The sequence below is a fragment of the Numida meleagris genome, unplaced genomic scaffold, assembly GCF_002078875.1.
Source record: "Numida meleagris isolate 19003 breed g44 Domestic line unplaced genomic scaffold, NumMel1.0 unplaced_Scaffold328, whole genome shotgun sequence".
Taxonomy (NCBI): domain Eukaryota; kingdom Metazoa; phylum Chordata; class Aves; order Galliformes; family Numididae; genus Numida; species Numida meleagris.
The window spans coordinates 81,341-103,364 of record NW_018364558.1 but is presented as its reverse complement, the minus strand read 5'-3'; the positions used below and the strand labels follow the sequence as shown (position 1 = coordinate 103,364).

General features: G+C 57.6%; 2 protein-coding genes across 2 annotated transcripts; both read right to left on the bottom strand.

The window, feature by feature from the left end:
- Window positions 1–1,905, bottom strand: LOC110391243 (the record flags this gene model as incomplete). The annotated part of the gene is given in 1 exon segment (XM_021383054.1): window positions 1–1,905. A coding segment is annotated over 1 exon segment (1,037 nt), but the record flags the coding sequence as incomplete, so codon positions are not given.
- Window positions 1,906–2,044: 139 nt separating this feature from the next.
- On the bottom strand, window positions 2,045–21,408 carry C3 (complement C3; the record flags this gene model as incomplete). Its single annotated transcript, XM_021383053.1, is given in 38 exon segments — window positions 2,045–2,281; window positions 3,113–3,248; window positions 3,895–3,978; window positions 4,232–4,318; window positions 5,110–5,199; window positions 5,562–5,667; window positions 6,131–6,220; window positions 6,390–6,477; window positions 6,811–6,862; window positions 7,397–7,547; window positions 8,245–8,403; window positions 8,858–9,021; window positions 9,712–9,862; window positions 9,967–10,062; window positions 10,240–10,399; window positions 10,483–10,558; window positions 11,044–11,247; window positions 11,335–11,421; window positions 11,864–11,930; window positions 12,248–12,460; window positions 12,532–12,671; window positions 12,997–13,082; window positions 13,438–13,549; window positions 14,259–14,456; window positions 14,635–14,706; window positions 14,950–15,079; window positions 15,167–15,325; window positions 15,930–16,124; window positions 16,221–16,433; window positions 17,159–17,305; window positions 17,680–17,795; window positions 18,127–18,247; window positions 18,331–18,433; window positions 19,264–19,354; window positions 19,455–19,537; window positions 19,619–19,713; window positions 19,800–19,870; window positions 21,249–21,408. Coding segments are annotated over 38 exon segments (4,695 nt in total), but the record flags the coding sequence as incomplete, so codon positions are not given.
- Window positions 21,409–22,024: the final 616 nt, after the last annotated feature.

Below are 22,024 nucleotides of genomic sequence, written 5' to 3'. Positions count from 1 at the left end.
CACAAAAAAAAGGGGGAATTCTGGGGGGGGTCTCTCCGTGCTCCCTCCGCTGTGAGGATGCCGTCGAGGTGCCATCGTGTCACTCTGCTCTTGGGGACATCGGTGGCCCTGCGAGCGTCACCGAGACTGGGAATGTCCCCAGGGCTGCGGGGGGGTCCCTGTCCCCAGGAACACGGGGGGCACCGCTGGCCTTGTGGGTCCAGAGTGGCTTCAGCTTGAGGACAAGTTGGGGACAACAGGGAGGCAACATGGGGACAGCGTGGGGACAAATTGGGGATAGCATGGGGACAAGTTGGGGACAGCTGGGGGATGACATGGGGACAAGTTGTGGACCACTTGGGGACAGTTTGGGGACAATTTTGGGACCCCTTGGGGACAGCATGGGGATAGCTTGGGGACAACTTGGGGACAGTGCGAGGACAGCATGGAGGCAGCTTGGGGACGACTTGGGGACAACGTGGGGACAATCTGGGGACAGTTTGGAGCCAGCATGGGGGCCACTTGGGGACAACAGGGAGATGACATGGAGAGAGCATGGGGACAACTTGGGGATAGCATGGAGATAGCTTGAGGACAAGTTGGGGACAGGTGGGGGACAACGTGGGGTCAGTTTGGGGACAATTTTGGGACAGCTTGGGGACAGCACACCCCTGCTCATGCTGTTGCACGGATGCCTGCACTTCTGCACGCTTGCACCGTGCACGCAGCTGCTCGCATTCCATGCACAGGTGCTCATGCTGTCGCAAAGCTGCAGGACGCGTGCAAACCCTTGTGCAGGTGCACGGCTGCTCGTGCTCACACTTGTGCATGCGCCAACGTGCGATCCTCACGCGTGTGCACGGCCACGTGCAGGGCTCCAGCAGCGGCTGTGGGTGCTGATAAACCACCGGGAAGTGGCGACAGAGCAGGAAACTGCAAAGTGCTGAGCAGCTCCGTGCAACGAGCACCGTGCAGCGCGGTGCACCAGGAGCTGAGGAGCAATGTGCGCTGACGTTGTGTGCAGCACCGTGCAACGAGCAACATGCAATGGTGTGCATCCTCGTGCACTGAGCAACGTGCAATGCTGTGCACCAGGGGCTGAGGAGCAATGTGCACTGACGTTGTGTGCAGCACCGTGCAACAAGCAACGTGCAGCACCGTGCAATGCTGTGCACCAGGAGCTGAGCAGCACCGTGCACCGATGTCGTGCAGCACCGTGCAATGAGCAGCGTCTAGCACCGTGCAATGAGCAGCGTGCAGTGCTGTGCACAGAGCATCTCCCCATGCTCTGTGGGATCTCCATAGCCCCATGCGTGCTCAGGGTGTCCCCATGTCCCCTGCAGTGTCCCCATGACCCCGTCATCCCCTATGGAATCCCCACAATCCCACTGTCCCCTATGATGTCCCCAGGACACCTATGAAGTCCTCACCACACTCTTGTCCTTTGTGGTGTCCCCATTGTCCCCCATGGCGTCCCCATGACTTTGTCATCCCTTAAGTTGTCCCAGTGTCTCCTGTGGTGTCACCATGACCCTGTTATCCCCTATGGAATCCCCATGTCCCCTGCGGTGTCCCCATGACCCCATCATCCCCTAATGACACCCCATGTCCTCTACGGTGTCCACATGACTTTGCCATCCCCTAAGGACTCCCTGTGTCCCCTCCGGTGTCCCCATGACCCCGTCATCCCCTAATGACACCCCATGCCCTCCATGGTGTCCTCATGACCTCGTCATCCCCTAAGGTGTCTCAGTGTCCCCTATGGCAACCCCATGACCCCGTTATCCCCTAAGGACACCCCATGCCCTCTATGGTGTCCTCATGACCTCGTCATCCCCCTAAGGTGTCCCAGTGTCCCCTATGGCAACCCCATGACCCCATTATCCCCTATGGAATCTCCACAATCCCGCTGTCCCCCGTGATGTCCCCAGGACTCCTATGAAGTCCTCACCACCCTCTTGTCCTTTGTGGTGTCCCCCATTGTCCCCCACGGCGTCCTCGCATCCCCACCACCACCACCCTAGACCCAGAGACGGAATTTCAGAAAGAACGTTTTTAACCTCCGCCACCCCACTCCACAAAAAAAAAAACAAAAAACCAACCAAAAAAAAGACGGGGTGACATTAGGAGGGGAAGGGACGTCAGATTGGGGTCACCCCATCAGGAGGGGCACCCGAACATGGTCATGGCCTCCGAGAACTCGATGAAGTCCTGGCAGAGCGGCTGCAGGTCGGCGTCCTGGCACGTCTCCTCCAAGGGCCACGCTTCCAGCCACGTGTCCTTGCCGATGAGGTAGGAGAAGCTGGGGACAGCAGGGGACAGCAGGGGACAACGGGGTCAGGAGGGGCTGGCAGCGGGGTGAGGGGTGCACAGCCCTATATGAGGTATTGGAGAAGCTCGGGGTGCAGTGGGGTATGGATGTATGTTGGGTGGCAGCGTCCCCGTGTCCCTGTGTCCCCGCGTCCCCATGTCCCTGAGTCCTTGTGTCCCTGTGTACCCACGTTCTCGTGTTCCATGTCCCCATGCCCCCATGTCCCCATGTCCCTGTGTCCCCATGTCCCCGTGTCCCCGTCTCCATGTCCTTGTGTTCCATGTCCCCTTGACCTCACGTCCCTTTGTCCCCATGTCCTCTTGTCCCCTTGTCCCCATGTCCCCATTTCCCCATGTCTCTGTGTCCTCATGTCCCATTTTTCCCCCTGCTCCCCATCCCCTTGCCCCCATGTCCCCATTTCCCCATGTCTTTGTGTTCCATGTTCCCTTGTCCCTGTGCATCCATGTCCCCATGTTCCCATGTCCTCACGTCCCTTTGTCATCATGTCCTCTTGTCCCCACGTCTCAGTGTCCCCATGTCCCCATTTCCCCATGTCTTTGTGTTCCATGTCCCCTTGTCCCTGTGTATCCATGTCCCCATGTTCCCATGTCCTCATGTCCCCATGTCCTCACGTCCCTTTGTCCCCATGTCCTCTAGTCCCCGTGTCCCCATTTCCCCATGTCTTTGTGTTCCATGTCCCCATGTCCCCGTGTCTCCATGTTCCCATGTTCCGTGTCCCTATGTCCCTGTATCCCTTTGTCCCCCTGTCCCCACCTTCCCATGTCCTCGTGTCCCCTCATCCCCATGACCCCATTTCCCTACCGGCTGCCGGTGACCCACAGGTCTGACGCCAGCCCCCACACCAGGTAGTCCTGCCCCTTCTGGAGGCTCAGTGCATCCCGGCACTGCTTGTGGCTCACGAAGGTCCGGTTGCTCCCAAGTGGGTCCTCATCGGTGCCTGTCCCAGGGAGAGGTGACACAGGTGACACGCCACCCCCCACCCCAACATGGCGGGGACACCCCCTGTGACGTGTTCTGCAGTGAGGACTCCCGCTCCCCAGGAGCTATTGGCATCTTTGGAGACATCACCCCACTGCTGTCACCACCCTTGGGTGTCACCACCTCACTGTCGTCACCAGCTGTGGGTGGCACCTGTTCATTCCAGATGTTCGCCATGCACCCTTGGGTGTCTCCAACCCACCTGGGTGACACCAAACCTTGTGGTGTCCCCAAGAACCCTTGGATGTCCAATATCCACCTGTGTGACACCAAACCTCATGGTGTCCCCAAGGACCCTTGGGTGTCCCCAGTCCATTTGGGTGATATCAAACCTTGTGGTGTCCCCAAGGACCCTTGGTTGTCTCCAGCCCATTTGGGTGGCACCAAACCTCACGGTGTCCCCAAGGACCCTTGGGTGTCCCCAAGAACCCACCTGGATGACGCCAAACACCATGGTGTCCCCAATCCATTTTGGGTGACACCAAACGTCATGGTGTCCCTGAGCACCCTTGGGTGGCCCCAACCCACCTGGGTGTCCCCAGCCCTGGGTGACACTCTTATGTCCCTCCAGGTGACTTTGTCCCCTGTCCCCGGGATGCTCATACCCATCTTGATGACAGAGAGGATGTTCATGATGTAGTTGTCGTGGGACGGCGTATCCTCTGTTGCAACCATCTTCACTTTGTACACTGGGGAGGGGGATGTCACCATGTCACCATCTCCCTCGCAGCTGGCCCCACTGTCCCCCCTTTTCCTCCCTGGGGCCCTTCCTGTCCCTCTCTGTCTCCTCTACTCCCCTCTGGCGTCCCAGTGCCCACTCACGTCCTTCTGTGGCCCTTCACGTCCCCCTCCATATCCCAACAGTGTCCCCTATAATTTTGTCCCTGTAATCCTCCATTTCCTTCCCACATGCCCCATGTCCCCGTGTCCCTCGTGTCTCACCGTAGTCCACCCCTGGCTCACAGGCACGGTCGATGCGCTGATTGACGGTGATGGGATTGTCCTTCTTCTGTCGTGTGAAGCAGTTTTCTGTAGGTACACAGGGACGGGGCAATGACACGTCCCATCGTGGCAATGACATTCCCTATCACAGCAATGGCGTGTCCAGTCATGACCATGAGATGTTGCATCATAGCAATGGTCATGTCCCATCGTGGTCATGACAAGACCCATCACGGCAATGACATGACCCTCCATGGTCATGGCATCTTATTGTGGCAATGACATGTCCCTCCATGGTCATGGCATCTTATTGTGGCAATGNCCCTCCATGGTCATGGCATCTTATTGTGGCAATGACATGTCCCTCCATGGTCATGGCATCTTATTGTGGCAATGGCATGTCCCACCATGATGATGACATGTCCCTTCATGGCAATGACTTCTCTCTGCATGGCAATGACATGTCCCCTGATAACTACGACATGTCCCATCATGGCAATGACATGTGCCATCCCAACTGTGACATTTCCCATCATGGTCATGACTTCTTATTGTGGCAATGACATGTCCCACCATGGTCACGACATGTCCCATCACGGCAGTGATGTGTCTCTTCATGGCAATGATGTGTCCCCTGATAACCATGACATATCCCATCATGGTCATGACACGTCCCATCATGGCAATGATATGTCCCACCATGGTCATGACATGCCCCATCACGGCAATGACATGTCCCTCCATGGCAATGACGTGTCCCACCATGATCATGGCATCCTACTGTGGCACTGACACGTCCCGCTGTGGCAATGACATGTCCCATCACAGCAGATGTGTGACCCAGTCTCTGTCCCCACATCCCCGTGTCCCCGTGTCACCTTCAGCGCAGCGGCACACGTCCCCGTGGCAGATCTTCCTCAGCTGCCCACCGTCCTTGTCCGGGTGGTAGAAACGGGTGCAGCGATCATCTGTGGGGACAAGGGGACATGAGGTGACACAGAGGAGACCGCAAGGGGAGAGGGTCAGGAGATGAGCGGACAAAGGGGGACGTGAAGGGAGAGAGTCACCAACATGTGGTGCCGGTGGCTTGCAAGGGACATTGAGGGGACACGTGCGGGGACATGGGGGTATGTATGGGGAAATAGACAGGGGAACATGGGGACATGGGGGCTTGGGGACACGGGCAGCTGGGTGACAGTCAGTAGGGATGTGATGGGACACATGGACTGGAGGGGACAGAGAGAATGTAGATGGGGACACAAAGGGGACAGATGGGCTTTGTGGGTCCCGGGGATGACATGAGGGGATAAGAGGGGACGTGGGGACACACCAATCTTGTAGTAGCTGTAGACAGTGACGGAGGCAGGCTGGATCAGGCCCACCTGGAAGTGCTGGTGGGCCTTGAAAGCGATGCACTCCTCCACTTGGTGGGAGACCTTCACCCAGGGACACAGGGACGTGGGATGGGGACAGCGGGCAATGACCCCATGTCCCCACCCCATACCCAGTCATCATCCCCGTTCCCATCTCTATCCGTATCCCCATGTCCCCATTCCCATCTTCATCCATGCCTCCATTCCCATCTCCATCCATGTCCCCATTTGTCACCGTCCCTGTTCCCGCCCCTACCCACGTCCTGTCCCCAGCTCCATCTCTGTCCATGTCCATGTCTCCAACTTCAACTCGAATCGTTTCTTGTCCCCGTCCCCACATTTTCCCCATCTCCATGCTATCCCATCCTTGTCCCTGTCTCCAACTCCGAACCATCCCACCTCATCTTCATCCACACCCTGTGCCATCCCAGCCCTATCAGGGTCTCTTGCCCCACCACGTCCCTTTCCCCAACCCACCCTATCTTGTCCCCACCCCCAAGTCCCTCATGTCACCCCCTGTCCGCACCTTGTCCAGGTAGATGATGAGGTTGCTGCGGTTTGACAGCGAATGGTCGATCTCAAACTTGGAAATGTATCTCTCCACTCCCTCCGAGAGCTGGGGGGTATGGGGACAAAGTGACACCACGAGGACACGGGGGACACAGAGGTATAGGGAGACACAAGGGGTTGGGAGGATGTGGGGACATGGGGACACACATGGGGATATGATGGCCATGACACATGGCCCCTGGTGTCCTCACGTGTCCCTACAGCCCCACACTCACGCTCTTCAGGTCCTGAACATCAGGGGAGAAGCCGGTGAGCATGGAGATATCAAGGATGGACATGGTGGCATCCACAGTGTCCAGGTACCTGCGGGGACAGGGGTGAGGCCACCTGCCTGTCCCCAGTATTCTCTACAGCCCCATTGTCTCCATTGTTCCCAGCATCCCCATCCCTGATGCCCCTCTTCCCACAAATCCCAAGGGATGAGGTAGAGCTGAGTCTTCTTTGTCTCCGTGTCCCCATCCTTGTTCCTGATGTCCCTGTCCCCAACAACCCCATTACATCCCCTATCTCCCATGTCCCTGTCCCCAGAGACCCCATTCCCTTCCCCATCTCCCATGTCCCTGCCCACAATGAGCTCTCCCTCTCTACCATGTCCCCGATGTCCCAAACATTTCTGATGTCCCCGTTGTGTCCCACCTGGTGCAGATGGTGATCTTGACGGAGCGGGTGACCCCTTCCAGCTCCCGGCCTGTGAGGGGACATAAGGACAGTGCTGCCACCCACGCGGGACATCAGGGGAGAGACAAAGGAGGAAACCAGAGGGGGCAGAAGGGTCATGGGAACATGGGGATGTGGAAGGTCACAGGAATGTGGTGGGATAAGGGGATCTGGAGGGACGTGGAGATCTGGAGGGACATGGGGACCTGGGAGTGATGTGGGGACATGGAGGGACATGGGGACATGGAGGGACGTGGAGATCTGGAGGGATGTGGGGACGTGCAGGGACGTGGGGATCTGGTGGGACGCAGGAATCGGGTGGGACATGTGAACATGGAGGGATGTGAGGACATACAGGGACATGGAGACCTAGAGAGGGATAGGAGAGGGACATGGGGACATGGGAACATGAAAGTGTTTGGGGACCAGGAACATGGGTGACATGAAACATATGGAAGGGGACATGATGGGGACATGACGTGCCACGGAGGAGACATGGGGGGGACACAGGGGGAACCAGAAGGGGACTCGTGGAGGACAGGTCAGAGGATGAATGGGGACTCACCCGCCTTCACATCCTCCACATTGACCCGCAGGTCAAAGTTGTCACAATTCTTTTCCTTCTCGGGGACTTTGGCATTGTAGACGGTCACCACTGTCATTGTCCCTTTGCCCGTGCCCTCTGCTTTCACGGTGAAGTCCTCGTTCAGCTTGGTCTGTGGGTACAGGGGACACTGGGGAGGGACGGGAACATCCCAGGACACGGAGGGGACAGCACCAGCAGAAGAAGTAGCCCAGTGTGTCACTTCTCCACTGAACTGGTGGCAACTGTGGCACCGGTGACGAGGGTGATGCCAATGACAACAGTGACACTGGTGACAGTGGTGACATTGTGATAAGGGTGACACCAATGACAGGGGTGACACCAGAGGCAAGGGTAACACCAATGGCAATGGTGACACTGGTGACAAAGATGACACCAGTGACATGGGTGACACCAGCGACAATGGTGACGCCAGTGACAAGAGTGATGCCAGTGGCATGGGTGACACCAATGGCATGGATGACACCAGTGACATGGGTGACAGCAGTGACAAGAGTGCCACCGATGGCAAGAGTGGCACCAAAGGCATGGATGACACCAGTGACATGGGTGACACCAGTGGCAAGAGTGCCACCAATGGCATGGATGACACCAGTGACACGGGTGACACCAGTGCCAAGAGTGCCACCAATGGCAAGAGTGGCACCAATGGCATGGATGACACCAGTGACATGGGTGACACCAGTGACAAGAGTGGCACCAATGGCATGGATGACACCAGTGACATGGGTGACACCAGTGACAAGAGTGCCACCAATGGCATGGATGACACCAGTGACGGGAGTGGCAGAGGTGACACGGCACCGTACCTCGGCCGAGCGTGCCACCAGCGCGTTGCTGTTCTCGATGCGGTAGGTGATGGCATTGGCACGGCGCGGCAGCAGCACCGACACGTCCAGGTTGAGCTCCGTCTGCCGCGGCAGTGCCACGTGGTACTGAGCCAGCGCCTGGAACACCAGGATGGTGGCCTGCGGGGACATCAAGGTCACCAAGGCTGGGGGACATCGCTTGGGGTGTCCCCATGCCTTCGGTTCTGGGGTGAGCCCCAACTCCAGGTGATACCTGGTGTCACTGTGGAACCTTGGGGACCTCAAGAGGTGTCCCCAAAGGACAGAACGTGTCCCCAAAGGAGAAGACATGTCCCCAAAGGACAGAATGTGTCCCTGGGTATCCACAGGGACTAGGATGTGGGGTGTCCCTTAAAGGTCAGGAAGTGTCCCCAAAGGACAGGACATGACCTCAAAGGACAGGTCATGTCCTAGGGATCCCCAGGCTCTTGGACACAGGGTGACCCCAAGGGTCCTCATGGCCATAAGGTGACCCTCAACACCCTACAACCCTCTCTTGCCCCAGCCAACTCCCATTACCCCCATGGCAGTGGGTGCCATGGGTGCCAGAGGCGGGGGGTGGTCCGTAGCCCACCTGGGTGGATCCATAGCCACCACCGAAGTAGTTCTGCTGGGCCAGCCAGCGGACCACCGGCCCCGTCAGCTCGGCCTTCTCCATCTGCAGCAGTGCTAGCAGAGCGTAGGATGTCCCCTCGATGTTGTAGGTGTGGGCGTTGCGTTCCGCCCAGTGGGTGCCATCTGGGTGACAATGAGGCCTCAGCATCACCCGAGGGGGATTTGTCACCCCCCATCATCACAACCATTTCCCCTCCCCCCATCCTGGAGGGACATGGGGGTCTGGTGGGACGTGGGGACATGGAGAGAGATAGAAGAAGGATGTGGGGATCTGGAAGGACACAGGGACACGGAGGGACATGGGGATCTAGTGGGACATGGGGACACGGAGGAACATGGTGATATGGAGGGACGTAGTGGGGACATGGAAGGACATGGGGACTTGGAGGGACATGGGGATCTGATGGGACATGGGGACATGGAGAGAGATAGAAGAAGGACATGGGGACATGGAGGGACATGGGGACATGGAGAGGGATAGGAGGACCTAAGGATCTGGAAGGACATGAAGACGTGGAGGGACATGGGGACCTGGTGAGACATGGGGATTTGGTGGGACATGGGGACATGGAGAGGGACAGAAGGACATGGGGACATGGAGGGACACAAGAACATGGAGGGACATGGGGACACGGAGAGACATGGGAATATGGAGGGATGTGGGAACACGGAGGGACATGGGGACATGGGGATATGAAGGGACATGGGGATCTGTAGGGATGAGGGGATATGGAGGGACGTGGGGATTTGTCACCCCTAGCACCTACTCCCACTTCCCCCTGCCCTGGATTTGTTCCCGTCTGGGGACATCACCTTTGGAGAACTTCATCAGAACTTTCTCGCTGTTGAGTTTCCCTGTGAGGGCCAAGGCATAGGAGGTCAGGGCCACTGTGTAGGGTCGGGTCAGGGATTGGTATTTCCGGGAGAGATAATCGGTGGCTTTGGCAATGCTCCCATCCAAGCTCTGAGCAGAAAGGATGACAATTTGGGTTCTCAGGTGGCTGTCATAGGGGTTGGGCACCTCGCCTCCCCCCACCCCTCCACGGCGATGAGCTCTGGGTTGCTCACTTTCACGTAGTTCTTGCAGATTTTCTGGGATTCCTGCAGTGCGGAGACGACGAAGGCTGTCAGGGACACACTTGGCTCAGCGCCGTGGTAGCCTCCCTGCAAAATGAGGGAAAAAACCTCGGATTTGGGGGGGTTCACAGCAAGCTACGTCCACCCAACACTTGTCCCTGTCAACCAGTGCAGAAAAACCCCCCAGTTCATCCCAGCAGCCCATGGGTTGAGCCAATGGGTCTTGATCATGAACAGGGACAGGATTATGGGTCCCCCCCATACCACCATCTCCTTGTGGATGACAGGAGCATCTTCTTGGAAAATCCCATCTGGCTGCTGCTTCTCCAGAATGAGCCATTTGATGGCTCCACAAACCACCTCTGGCTTGATGTCCACCACGTTGATGGCCATGGCAAAGACCTTGGCCACGTAGGCTGTCAACCTGAGGACGGGGTAACTCAGCGTCGCATCCAGAACCATCACCCAAACCCCCGTGGATGGAGGTGGTGGGAGAGGGACCCTCACCAGGTGCTCGATGGGCGGTTATTGAAGGCAGCAAACGATCCGTCGTCTTTGCGGAATGCAAGTTGTTGGGCGTAACCTGGTGAGCAGAGGGAGGTTGGCCAGTGCATGGGGCACCTAGGGATGGCTTCAGGTCACCAACCCCTTCTGGTGCCCATCCCAGCACCAACCAGTAGATCTAGAAATCCCCAAACTGGTAGCACCCAACCGGTTCCAATGGGTTGGAACTAGACCATCTTTAAGGTCTCTTCCAATCCAGCCCATTCCATGGTTCTATGATCTCGAAGGTCCCTTCCAGCCCAAACTATTTCAGGATTCCAAGGTTTTATGATCTTTAAGATCCCTTCCAACTCAACCCATTCTATGGTTCTTAGATTCTATGACCTTTAAGGACCCTTCCAACCCAACCCATTCAATAGTTCTCTGATCTTTGGGGTCCCTTCCAACCCAAACATTCCATGGTTTTATGTCTTTTCCAAAAATGCAGATGTCCTTAGCCCCTTGGAAGACACTTTTATTTTGCGCCCCTAAAGAGCCCTCTTTTCTTCTCGGGGACGCTCTTACCCTTTTTAATCAATTCGATGGCCTCAGTGCGGCGGTTGATACCAAAGGTCTCCCACTGCATTGTGCTGTCCAGGTAGTGGACGGCAATGACGGTGGGTGTCATCCCAATCATGTTCTGTTCCCCACAGCCCGATGGGGTCACAATGAGGTGCTTCAGCTTGGTCCCATCGATGGCTTTCTCCACCAGGATGGACACGGGGTTGCCTGGACCAGGGGAAGGGGAGGCATCAAGTTGGGAGAGTCTCATCCTCTCCCAGCCCACCCCATGTGTCCCCTCGCCCCTGCTATCACCTTGAATGCTGACTTTGGTCTCCGACTCAGTGTTGGGAACGATGTCAGAGAGATTTGCTGCTTTCACCTTCACTTCCTGCACACCGTCTGTGGGGCAGAGAGGCCAGGATGGAGGTGGGCGGCCCCAAATCCTTCTCCCCCTTCCCTGAGGTGACCCAGTCTCACCCCACATCGGCAGCAGGGTGTCCCTTATCCCCCAAGATGTTCTAGATCCATACCAGGATGTCCTTTCCCCCTTGAGATGTGTCCACTCCACAATAGGATGTCCCTGATTCCATTGATACCCCAGAGGCGAACAGGACAGCCCTCACCCCTTGAGATATTCCAGCCCCATAGCAGCACACCACTTGTTTCCCAAGTTGCCCCAGCTCCATAGCAGGGTGTCCCTTGTCCCACAGTAGGCTCCAGTCTTGCCCTTGGTGGCACATCCATCACGCTTCACATCCACAGTTGCATTTCCCTGTTTCCCTTATCCCCTGACTCATCCCATGGGATGAGATATCTGCAGGACCAGACGGGGGCCACTCACTGTTTCCCAGTGTCTTTGGGTCCAGCTCAACTATCTTCACTGTCTTCTCCAGCCTCATCCCTTCGGGCTGCAGAGGGAAGAGGCCCACACTCAACTCTGGGCTGATTTGAAGTTTCCCCTTCCCAACCTCTTCAGGTTGGCCAAGAAAGGTGCTCCAGTGTCAACCAGCACATGCAGGCCACGGCAAAAACTGGGAGACCCCAAGGGGACAACGTGGGAGAGTCCCAGGAGGCCACCCCTGAGCACGGATGGGGGATCCTTCATCCCTGGGTACCAACACCGGGATGAAGTAGGGACGATGATGCCTCCAGGAGGACCAGGAGGAGCTGGGGACATCTCAGGGACCGAGGTGGCAGCACGTGGCAGAGAGCAAGGACTACTCACCACCACTCTGAGCTTCTTCTTGACACCGTCAGACACAAAGCTCTGCCAGACAGCCGCCTTCACCTCGACGTCGTGCTGCCCCAGCTGCAAGGGCACGATGACAAAGGGCACAGCGTGCGACGACTGCGGTTCCAGCTCAAAAATCTGCTGGTAGCGCGTCTTGGAGGTAGATGCACTGCACAGGGCTGGGTTGTACATCAGCTCCACGCGCACCTGGGGACACAGAGAGACTTTGGGTTCAGGAGGCCACAGATCCCCTCCAAGCTCTGGGGTGAGGCACCAACCTTGATCTTGTTCTTCCAGTAGTTGTAGAGGATGGCGCGGACCTCCACCTGCTCGTTCCTCACCGCCGAGTAGGGCAGGCGCAGGTCAATGAAGAACTCCTTCATCACCGTAATCTCATAGGGGTCGGCCACGCACAGCCCTGCGGAGCGGGCCCCAGGAATGTGGGTTCAGGATTAAGAGCTGATTTGGCCCCTTGTGGTCCCAGGGACAAGCCCAAGGCTTTGGGAGATCTCTCAAGTCTCAGAGTTCCTTCAAGGTTTTGTGTGACCCCTCCAGTTCCATCGTTGTCCCCAGAGATTGGAACACCCCTCCAGAGTTACAAATCCCTCTCTCATTTTGGAGACCCCTCAATCCCCAGGTTAACCCCTCCAGGTTTTGGGGGACTCCTCAAGTCCCAGAGTCTACCCCCAGGATTTGGATGAGACTTTTAGTTCCCAGGAATCCCTCCCTCCTCCGTCACATACCCTTTTTCTCAGAGAGACTGATGGCCAGGACCTCCCAGGTGGTGATGGAGTCTTTCAGGTATATGGGCAGTGTCTTCGTGGAGATGCTGGTGGGGATGCAAGCCAACAAGGGGGTTAGAATTGGCACCAAGCCTGGACAGAGTTGGGTAAGCAGCCACCAAACTGGAGCAGGATGATCATAGCTTCTCCCCCAGCTGGACCACAGGGCGTAGGTGGCCGTGGAGCTGGACTAAGGAGTCAGTTGGGCCCGAGGCCAAGTGAGCCATATGTTGACCTCATATAGACTGAGGGAGTCTTGGCTTGTCCCCAGTTTGGGCTAGTTGGGGTCCAGAGCTTGTTGGGTAGGAGATCATGGATCCCCACATTGAGACATGGGATGGTGGCTGTCCCCAAGCCAGGGTGGGAGAAGGACCTGTACTGGAAGAAGGATGTTGGGCTCACCCTAGATCATTGGGCGGTTCTGTCAGCTCCTCCACCTGCCATAGCCAGCTCTCCGGGAAGAGGCTCCGTGAGGTGATGTCTTCATCGGCCAGGAAGGCATCATCCACCTCACCTGGGAATGGCAACAACCCTCTCAGCCACTTCCATGGGATCCCATCCACTGGATGGTGCCAGTCATCCCCAGCACCATCTGTGTATCACCCAAGCATCATCCAGGCGTGACCCAACTTCTACCTAAGCGTTGCCCAGCCTTTGCCTAGGCATTGCCTAAAAACCACCCAAGCATCATCCAGGCATGACCCAACTTTTACCTAAGCATTTCCCAGTCTTTGCCTAGGCATTGCCTAAATACCACCCAAGCTTCTCTTAAACTTCACATGAGCTTCACTCATGCTTCACCCAACCTTTGCCCAAACATCTCCCAAGAAATGTGCAAGCATCACTCAAGCATTGATCACTCTTTGCTGAAGCTTCCCTGAAACATCACCCAATCTTTGCCCCCAAATCTCCCAACTGCTGGGCCATCATTGCCCAACTTTTGCCCCAGTATCACCCAACCATTGCCCAAACATCCCCCAGGATATGCACAAGACCACTCATGCACTGACCACAGTTCACTGAAGCTTCCCCCAAGCTTCACAGGAGCTTCACTCATGCTTCCCCCAGCTTTTGCCCAGGCATCTCCCAAGATACCTGCAAGCATCACTCATGCACTGACCACCCAAGCATCACCCACTCTTCACTCAACATCCATCCAAGCATTTCTCAAGCTCTGCCCATCCACCCCTCCCTGCTGTCACCCCACCGCTCCCAGCACTTGCTTCGAGCCAGCTCGTAGTGCAGCTCGCGCTCCTCGTCGCGGATGCCCTTGATGTAGTGGCAGCAGTTGAGGAAGGCTTCGGTGCAGGCCTTGCCATCGAGGATGTAGGTGGCCCGTTTCTCGCAGCTGTAGCCCATCAGGTTTTCCTTCATGCCATCCTCACAGCACTTGCGCAGGTTCTTGTCGCTGTACTCGGCCACTGCCAGCACCAAGACACCCCAATGGCACCCAACCTCGCAGCCCCAGGCCTGAGGTTATTGGGGACATGGGATGCTCTGGTGTCCCTTGGGACGTGGGACAATCCAGCATCTTGAGTGATGGGACAGTGTGGTGTCCCCAAGGACTCAGGACGTGATGGTGTCCCCAGTGTCACCTACTCTTGGTGCCCTTGTGCTTGATGAGCTTCACGGAGCGGCGCTTGCGTTTTGCAGGTTTTGCGCACTGGACCTCTGGGGACAGAGGTGACATTGGTCAGAATCCAGGATGTCACAGCCCAAAACCAGGTGTCACTTCCCAAACCCCGGGGCCACATCCTCCATCCCTGAGGTGTTACACCCCCATCCCCACGGTGTCACCCGCTCCATCCCCAGGCTCACACAGCTCCAACACTGAGGACGTCACATCCCCACACTTGGCATGTCCCATCCCTCTGGTGTCATCCAGGCTGTTCCCCTTCCCAATGCGTCACCCACCTCCTCTCTGCTGTGTTTGGATGTTCACGTTTGAAGTCAGGCTGAGGCCAGCATCGGCGAAGACCCCCACGTGGTCCCTCCCACTGCCCGCGGTGCAGCCGATGTCACTGTTCTCCACCGTGTCCCAAACCTGTGGCCAACGAAGGGACAACCGTGAAAGATCCTCCTGCCACTGGGGGATGTCGGGGACAGCAGAGGGTGGAACTGGGGTCCCCACCTTACTCTGGGTGAGTTTGTTCTTGTTGAGGACAAAGACGGCCTTGTCCACGGCCACCAGCCCCACATGGGCTTTGTGGTCACCCTCGATGCGCAGCCGCATGGGGGTCCTCGGCTCATGCACCCGATTGTCAGCCTCCGACGCTCCCTTCACCACCAGCTGCCGGGGACACAGCAGGGTTGGGGCCATGGGGAATGCAAAATGTCCCCACCAGCCCTAGGAGCTGCCCCATGGGTGCCCCCACAGGGTGTTGGACTCCTGGATAACCAATGGCTGTGTCTCAGTGGGCCACCTGAGGCACCCGTGGACCACTCAAAGCATTTGCGAGATGCCCAAGGCACCCATGGGCTGCCCAAGCAGCACCCAATTCCCCCAAAGACACTCACATGCCCTCCAAGATATCCAGTCTTCTCAAAGAACACCTGAGATTCTCAAGGCCCATTGGGCTACTCAGATTCCCACTGGGCCATTCAAATTCCCCAAGGGCCATCCAAGACCCCAGGGACACTCAAGCCCTTCATTGGGTCATTCAAGTTCCCAAATCCAAAAGGATGCCCTAATCACTCCTTGGGCCACCCAAGATTCCCATTGGGCCACTCAAGCTGCCCAAGGACCCCATGAGCCCCCCAGGGACACCCAAGCCCCACAAGGACAAACCCAAGCACCATATGGTCCTCTCCAAGGGCCAACTGAACCCCTTCCAAGGGCCAACCAATGCCCCAGTGGTCCTCCTCGACTCCAGAGATGAAGAGGACTTGCTCACACTGCCCATGCAGGTGTCCTTGACATCGACCCAGACCGAGTCAGCAACGATCTCGCCAGGCTTCACGTGGTAGTAGGCCACGATACGGAAGGAAGGGATGAGGTTGGCCGTCACTGGAAGTGACATAGTGACCAGGCTCTGGTCACGTTCTCTTGGCTGCCGTCCCACATGGGCAATGTGCCCCTTGTTCAGGATCTGTGGTGGGCAAGAAAAGGCCGAGTGGGTGGGTTGCCCGGACGCCTCGATCCCCGGGATGGGGTTGGGTGAGTGGCAGAAGTCATGCATGCTCACCAGGTAGGTGAAGTAGCTGACAGATTTGCGGACATCCTCGCTGTTGCTCTTGAGGTGGAAGTGGACGGGGAGGTTGTCCCCGGGCTGCACCTGGCTAGCACCCACAGCCAGGTGCAGATAGTTGCCGGAGTTCCCCTGGCTTTGATACGCCTCGGCCACCATCTGCCGTGAGGCCTGGCACTCTGGGGGCAGATCCTTCTGGGCTGTCCTCACCTGCAGCATGGGAGGCACGGTATCAATGGGTATGAAAGAGGTATGAACCTGGGAGGAGGTCTCCAGGGGGGTCTTGATCACCATGGAGGTCTTGGTTGCCATGGGTGACTTGGCCACCATGAAGGTCTTGGCTGTCATGGATGATTTGGCCACCATGGAAGCCTCAGCCACCATGGAAATTATGGCTGCCATGGATGTCTTGGCTGCCATTAATGTCTTGGTTTCCATGGATGATTTGGCCACCATGAAAGTCTTGGTTGTCATGGATGATTTTGCCACCATGAAGGTCTTGGCTGCCATGAATGGCTTGGTCTCTATGAAGGCCTTGGCTACGATGGGTGACTTGGTCACCACAGACAGCTTCGTTGTCAATAAGGTCTCATCTACCATAGGTGACTTGACCACTGTGGAGTTCTCAGCCACCACGAAAGTCTTGGCCACCATGGAAGTCTTGGCCACTATGGAGGTCTTGGTCACCACGGGTGACCTAGTCATCCTGCCACCCCAACTCTGCTGCTCTTGTCCTCGGCCATCCCTCTCATCTCAGCCACCCCATCCACTTTAGACACCCTGGTTCCCTCAACGCTGGCCATTTGGGGTTTGGTCCCCTTGATTGTTGTCACCATCCTGGTCTCCCTGACTCCGGCCATCCTGGCTCACCCTGGATGTCCTGCTCCATCCCAGACCCAAGGTCACCCAGGTCCCCGTTCCCTGTCCCCACTCACAGTGATGGGGACAGAGTTCTGGTGGGCTGGCATGTTGAGGACCAGCTTGGCCTTGCCATCGCGCTGGGTGGAGACGAGGCCCTGGAAGTTGTCAGCCTTGACGGGGATGCGTGGAGCCGGGGAATTGTCGGGGTTGGTGACATAAACCTGTGGAGGATGCAGAGTGGCATGGGACGTGGTGTGGGGACATTCCATGCGGATGGGGCACAAGGACATGGCATGGGGACACACCATGGGGACGGGGCACAGGGACATGGCATGGGGACACACCATGGGGACATGACACAGGGACATGGCATGGGGACATGGCACAGGGGAGGTGACACAAGGACGTGGCACGAGGACAGACCCCAGGTGCTATCCAGGTGACCCAGGGACGTGACATGGGGGCAGACAACCCCATGGGCTTCCCCCTTCCCCATCCCCATGCAGAAGACTCCGGTGCCAGAGGTCCCTGGATTGTCACCTCCATCCCCCCTGTCCCCGTCCCCCTCCCCATCCCTGTCCCCATGTGCCGTTACCGTCAGATCAAAGGGCATCCCGGGCTTGAAGTACTTGGGGGTGTGGGTGAAGTGGATGGTGTATGGGGACGTCACGATGCGGATGCCACTGTGCTGTGCCTCCACCATGTCACTGCCTGCAGTGGCCATGGGGACAGTGGTGTCACCCAGTGCCAGGACAGGGCTCCCGGTCCCCCAGTGTCCCCCTACCCAACTGTGGATAGCCCTGGCTGTCCCCATCTGCACCAACTCCATCCCCATCTGTCCTTATTTCAGTGGTCCACAGCCCCACAAGTCCTTGTCCCCATATGTCCCTGTCCTTGCTGTCCCCATCCCTTATCCACATGCCCCAACTGGGCCCATCTACCTAGGACCCTCTGTGCCCCCATATGTCCCCACGTGTCCCCAGGACTGTGACGCGTGGCCAGACATGTCCCTCTGTCCCTGTCCCCACGTCCCCCTGCACACCTGACTCGGTGAGGACAGTGACGGTGATGTAGAGCGAGTGCCCCACCAGCTCCTGGAGGTTGGCGAAGCGCTGCCGCATCATGCCCATAGGTAGCACGGCCTCCCCGTCCCCATTGGTCACCTGTGGCATGGGGTCAGTGGGACAGGGGACAGCCGTGGGGATGGGGACGGGGGCAGGGGATGGGGGACAGGGGACAGGACCACCTTGATGCGCTGCAGGGACTGGGGGATGGTCTTCCTCTCGTCATCCACCATCACACCAAAGAGGGCGAAGGCCGTCCCCTGCAGACTCTTCCCATACAGGTACCTGGGGACACATCACTGCTGTCACCGTCACATCGTGTCCCCGTCGTTGCCTGTCCCCACGTCTCCAGGATCCGCCGTCCCCATCGCATCCATGTCACTGTCACCCAGCGTTCCCACATCCCACTCTTGCGCAGCCCTGCCTCCCCCCCACACTGTGTCCTCATCACCCCAAACACCCACCACCCCAATCCCCCACCTCCACACGTCCTCATCACCCCAAACTCCAACCACCCCCTGCCCTCATCCCTGTCTTCCCAAATCCCCACCACCCCAATTCCTCATCACCCTAAAGCCCCACCACCCCATCTCCTCATCACCCTCATCCCCACCACCCTACATCCTCATCATCACCCCACATCCCCACCACCCCGAGTCCTGAGGGTGATGACCCTCATCCCCACCACCCCTTGTCCTCATCGCCTTCATCCCCATCACCCCAAACCCCCACCACCCCATCCTCATCACCCCACCACCCCAAACCCCCACCACCACATCCTCATCACCCCAAATTCCCACTGCCCCCTGCCCTCATCCCTATCTACCCAAATCCCCATCACCCCAAGTCCTCATCACCCTCATCCTCATCACCTTCATGTCCTCATCACCCCACATCCCCACCATCCCAAATCCTGAGGGTAATGACCCTTATCCCCACCACCCCACATCCCCATCGCCCTCACCCCACCACCCCAAACCCCCACTACCCCATATCCCCGATCCCCCCCCATCCCAGCTATATCACACATGAGCAAAATAAGACTGTCCTCCCCATCATGGCCCCCTACCCTCAGTCTGACCCCAAAACAAGCGGTGTCGGGGTGCCCACCCTACCTGGCTGTGATGGACACCCGGAAATCCTCTTGCCGGTCAATGTAGAGGAATTTCTCCTGTGGATCCAGAGTCACCTCAAAGCTCGGCAGCACTGCGAAGGGGACAATCCATGGGTCCAGGATGGGGCACGAGGCATCGGTGGGGTTGGGGTGGAGGAACACACGCTCCCGGAGACCCCCACCCCACCGTACCGTATTCCTTGACTTCAAATTGGGTGCTGAAGACCTGGTTCTGCGAGTCTTCAAATTTGGCCGTGATAGTCCACGTCCCCAGGCTGGAAAGAGTGGGGATGGGGTGAGGGGACAGGGACAGGGACAGGGACAGGGATGTCCCCACTCTCGGAGGTGGCACCCACCTGACCACCTCTGGCAGGTTGTGGTTGATGGAGAAGATCCCATTCCTCATGGGGGAGGACACGGGCACTTGCTTGATGATGACGTTGTCAGGTGTCTGTGGGGGCACAGCACGGTTGGGAGGGATGGGATGGGTGGCACTGTCCCCGTGTCACCACGTCCCCGTGTCGCCGTGTCACTCACCTTGACCTCCACGATCACCGTCTTCAGCAGAGGCTCCATGAAGTGATTGAGGGCGAAGAGACGACAGAGCACTGGGAGGGGACACAGGGGACAAGGTGGGGACATCATGGGGACATCAGCATGGGGACATCAGAAGATCCCAAAAGGAATTCTGGACCCCAGTAGAGGGCATAATGAGGATGGCCCCCAAATGGGTCCTGGACTCCAGTATGTCCCATGCGGGTGCTGGATACCAACGGGGACATCATGGGAAGGTCCCAAAATGGGTCCTGGACCTCAATGGGAACATCATGGGGAGGTCCCAAAATGGATTCTGAGCCCCAGTATGTCCCATCTTGAGTGCTGAACCCAGTGGGGACATCATGGGAAGGTCCCAAAAAGGGTCATAGACCCCAGTATTTCCCTACGTAGATGCTGGACCCCAATGGGACCATCATAGGGATGTCCCAAAATGGGTCTTGGATCCCAATATGTCCCGGCATGGGTGCTGGACCCAATGGGATCATCATGGGGAGGTCCCAAAATGGGTCTTGGACACCAATAGGGGTCGTGAAGAGGACGGCCCCAGGTGGACCCTGGATCCCAAGGGAGACATCATGGGGAGGTCCCAAAATGGATTCTGAGCCCCAGTATGCCCCAGCATGGGTGCTGGACCTAATGGGATCATCATGGGAAGGTCCCAGAATAGGTCCTGGTCACCAATAGGGGTCATGAAGAGGATGACCCCATGGATCCCAATGAGGACATCATAGGGATGTCCCAAAATGGGTTCTGCGCCCTAGTATGTTCCCACCTGAGTGCTGGAACCCAATGGGGACATCATGGGAAGGTCCCAAAATAGGTCCTGGTCACCAACAGGGGTCATGAAGAGGATGACCCCATGGATCCCAATGGAACATCATAGGGATGTCCCAAAATGAGTTCTGGACCCCAGTATGTTCCTACGTGAGCGCTGGATCCCAACGGGATCATCATGTGGAGGTCCCAAAATGGGTCCCGGACACCAATAGGGGTCATGAAGAGGATGACCCGAAATGGACCCTGGATCCCAATGGGGACATCATAGGGATGTCCCAACATGGGCCTTGGACACCAGTATGTCCCCATGTGGCTGCTGGACCCCAATGGGACCATCATGGGAAGGTCCCAAAATGGGTCCTGGTCACCAGTAGGGGTCGTGAGGAGGATGACCCCATGGATCCCAATGCAGACATCATAGGGATGTCCCAAAATGGGTTCTGCACCCCAACATGTCCCCACGTGGCTGCTGAAACCCAATGGGACATCATGGGAAGGTCCCAAAACGGGTCCTGGTCACCAATAGAGGTCATGAAGAGAATGACCCCATGGATCCCAATGGGACCATCATAGGGATGTCCCAAAATGGGTCCTGGACCCCGCAGAAGGGTCCTGCCCCCCAAACCCTAAAGCCCGCAGCCCAGGACGCACCGGTGGAGCCCGGGGTGTAGATGGGTTTGTCGGTCTGCAGGAAGATGTGGCCGCTCTGCAGTGACACCAGCAGCACCTTCTCCAGGGTCACCTGCCCCACACGTGCCACCACCGAGACGAACTGCTTCCCCACCACCTGCGGCAGCAGCTTGACCGGCACCTGCGGGGACAGGGGACACCGGGTGACACCCGCGGTCACGGGGAGGGGGTTGGGGACGCCGTGGTCAAGGCAAGTCCTCAACGCCCTGAGGAGACTGACCCCAATGAGGACCCCAAAATAATGTCCCCAAAGATCCCCAGGTGACAAGCCCTGATGACCCCGAGGTGCTCGACCCCAAAGAGCCCGAGGCGACCAACCCTAATGACACCAAGAGGGACGTCCCCAAGGACCCTGGGTTGACCGTCCCCAAATGCTCCGCCGCGTTTTTCCCCAAAGACCCCGAGGTGACCGTCCCCAATCTTGCGGTGACGGTCCCCATGGATCCTTTATGGTTGCCCTCCCCCACCCCCGCCGGTCCCGCAGAGATTCTTCACTGTCTGCTATAGGATTGAGCCCTCCCTGGGGTGGAGCAATGGGGTTTGGTGTTGGGGTTGGGGTTGGGGTTATGGGGTTAGGGTTAGGGTTATCGGGTGAGGGTTAGGGTTATAGGGTTAGGGTTGGGGCTATGGGGTTAGGGTTGGGATTGTAGGGTTAGGGTTGGGGCTATGGGGTTAGGGTTGGGTTATAGGGTTAGGGTTGTAGGATTAGGGTTGGGATATAGGGTTAGGGTTAGGGT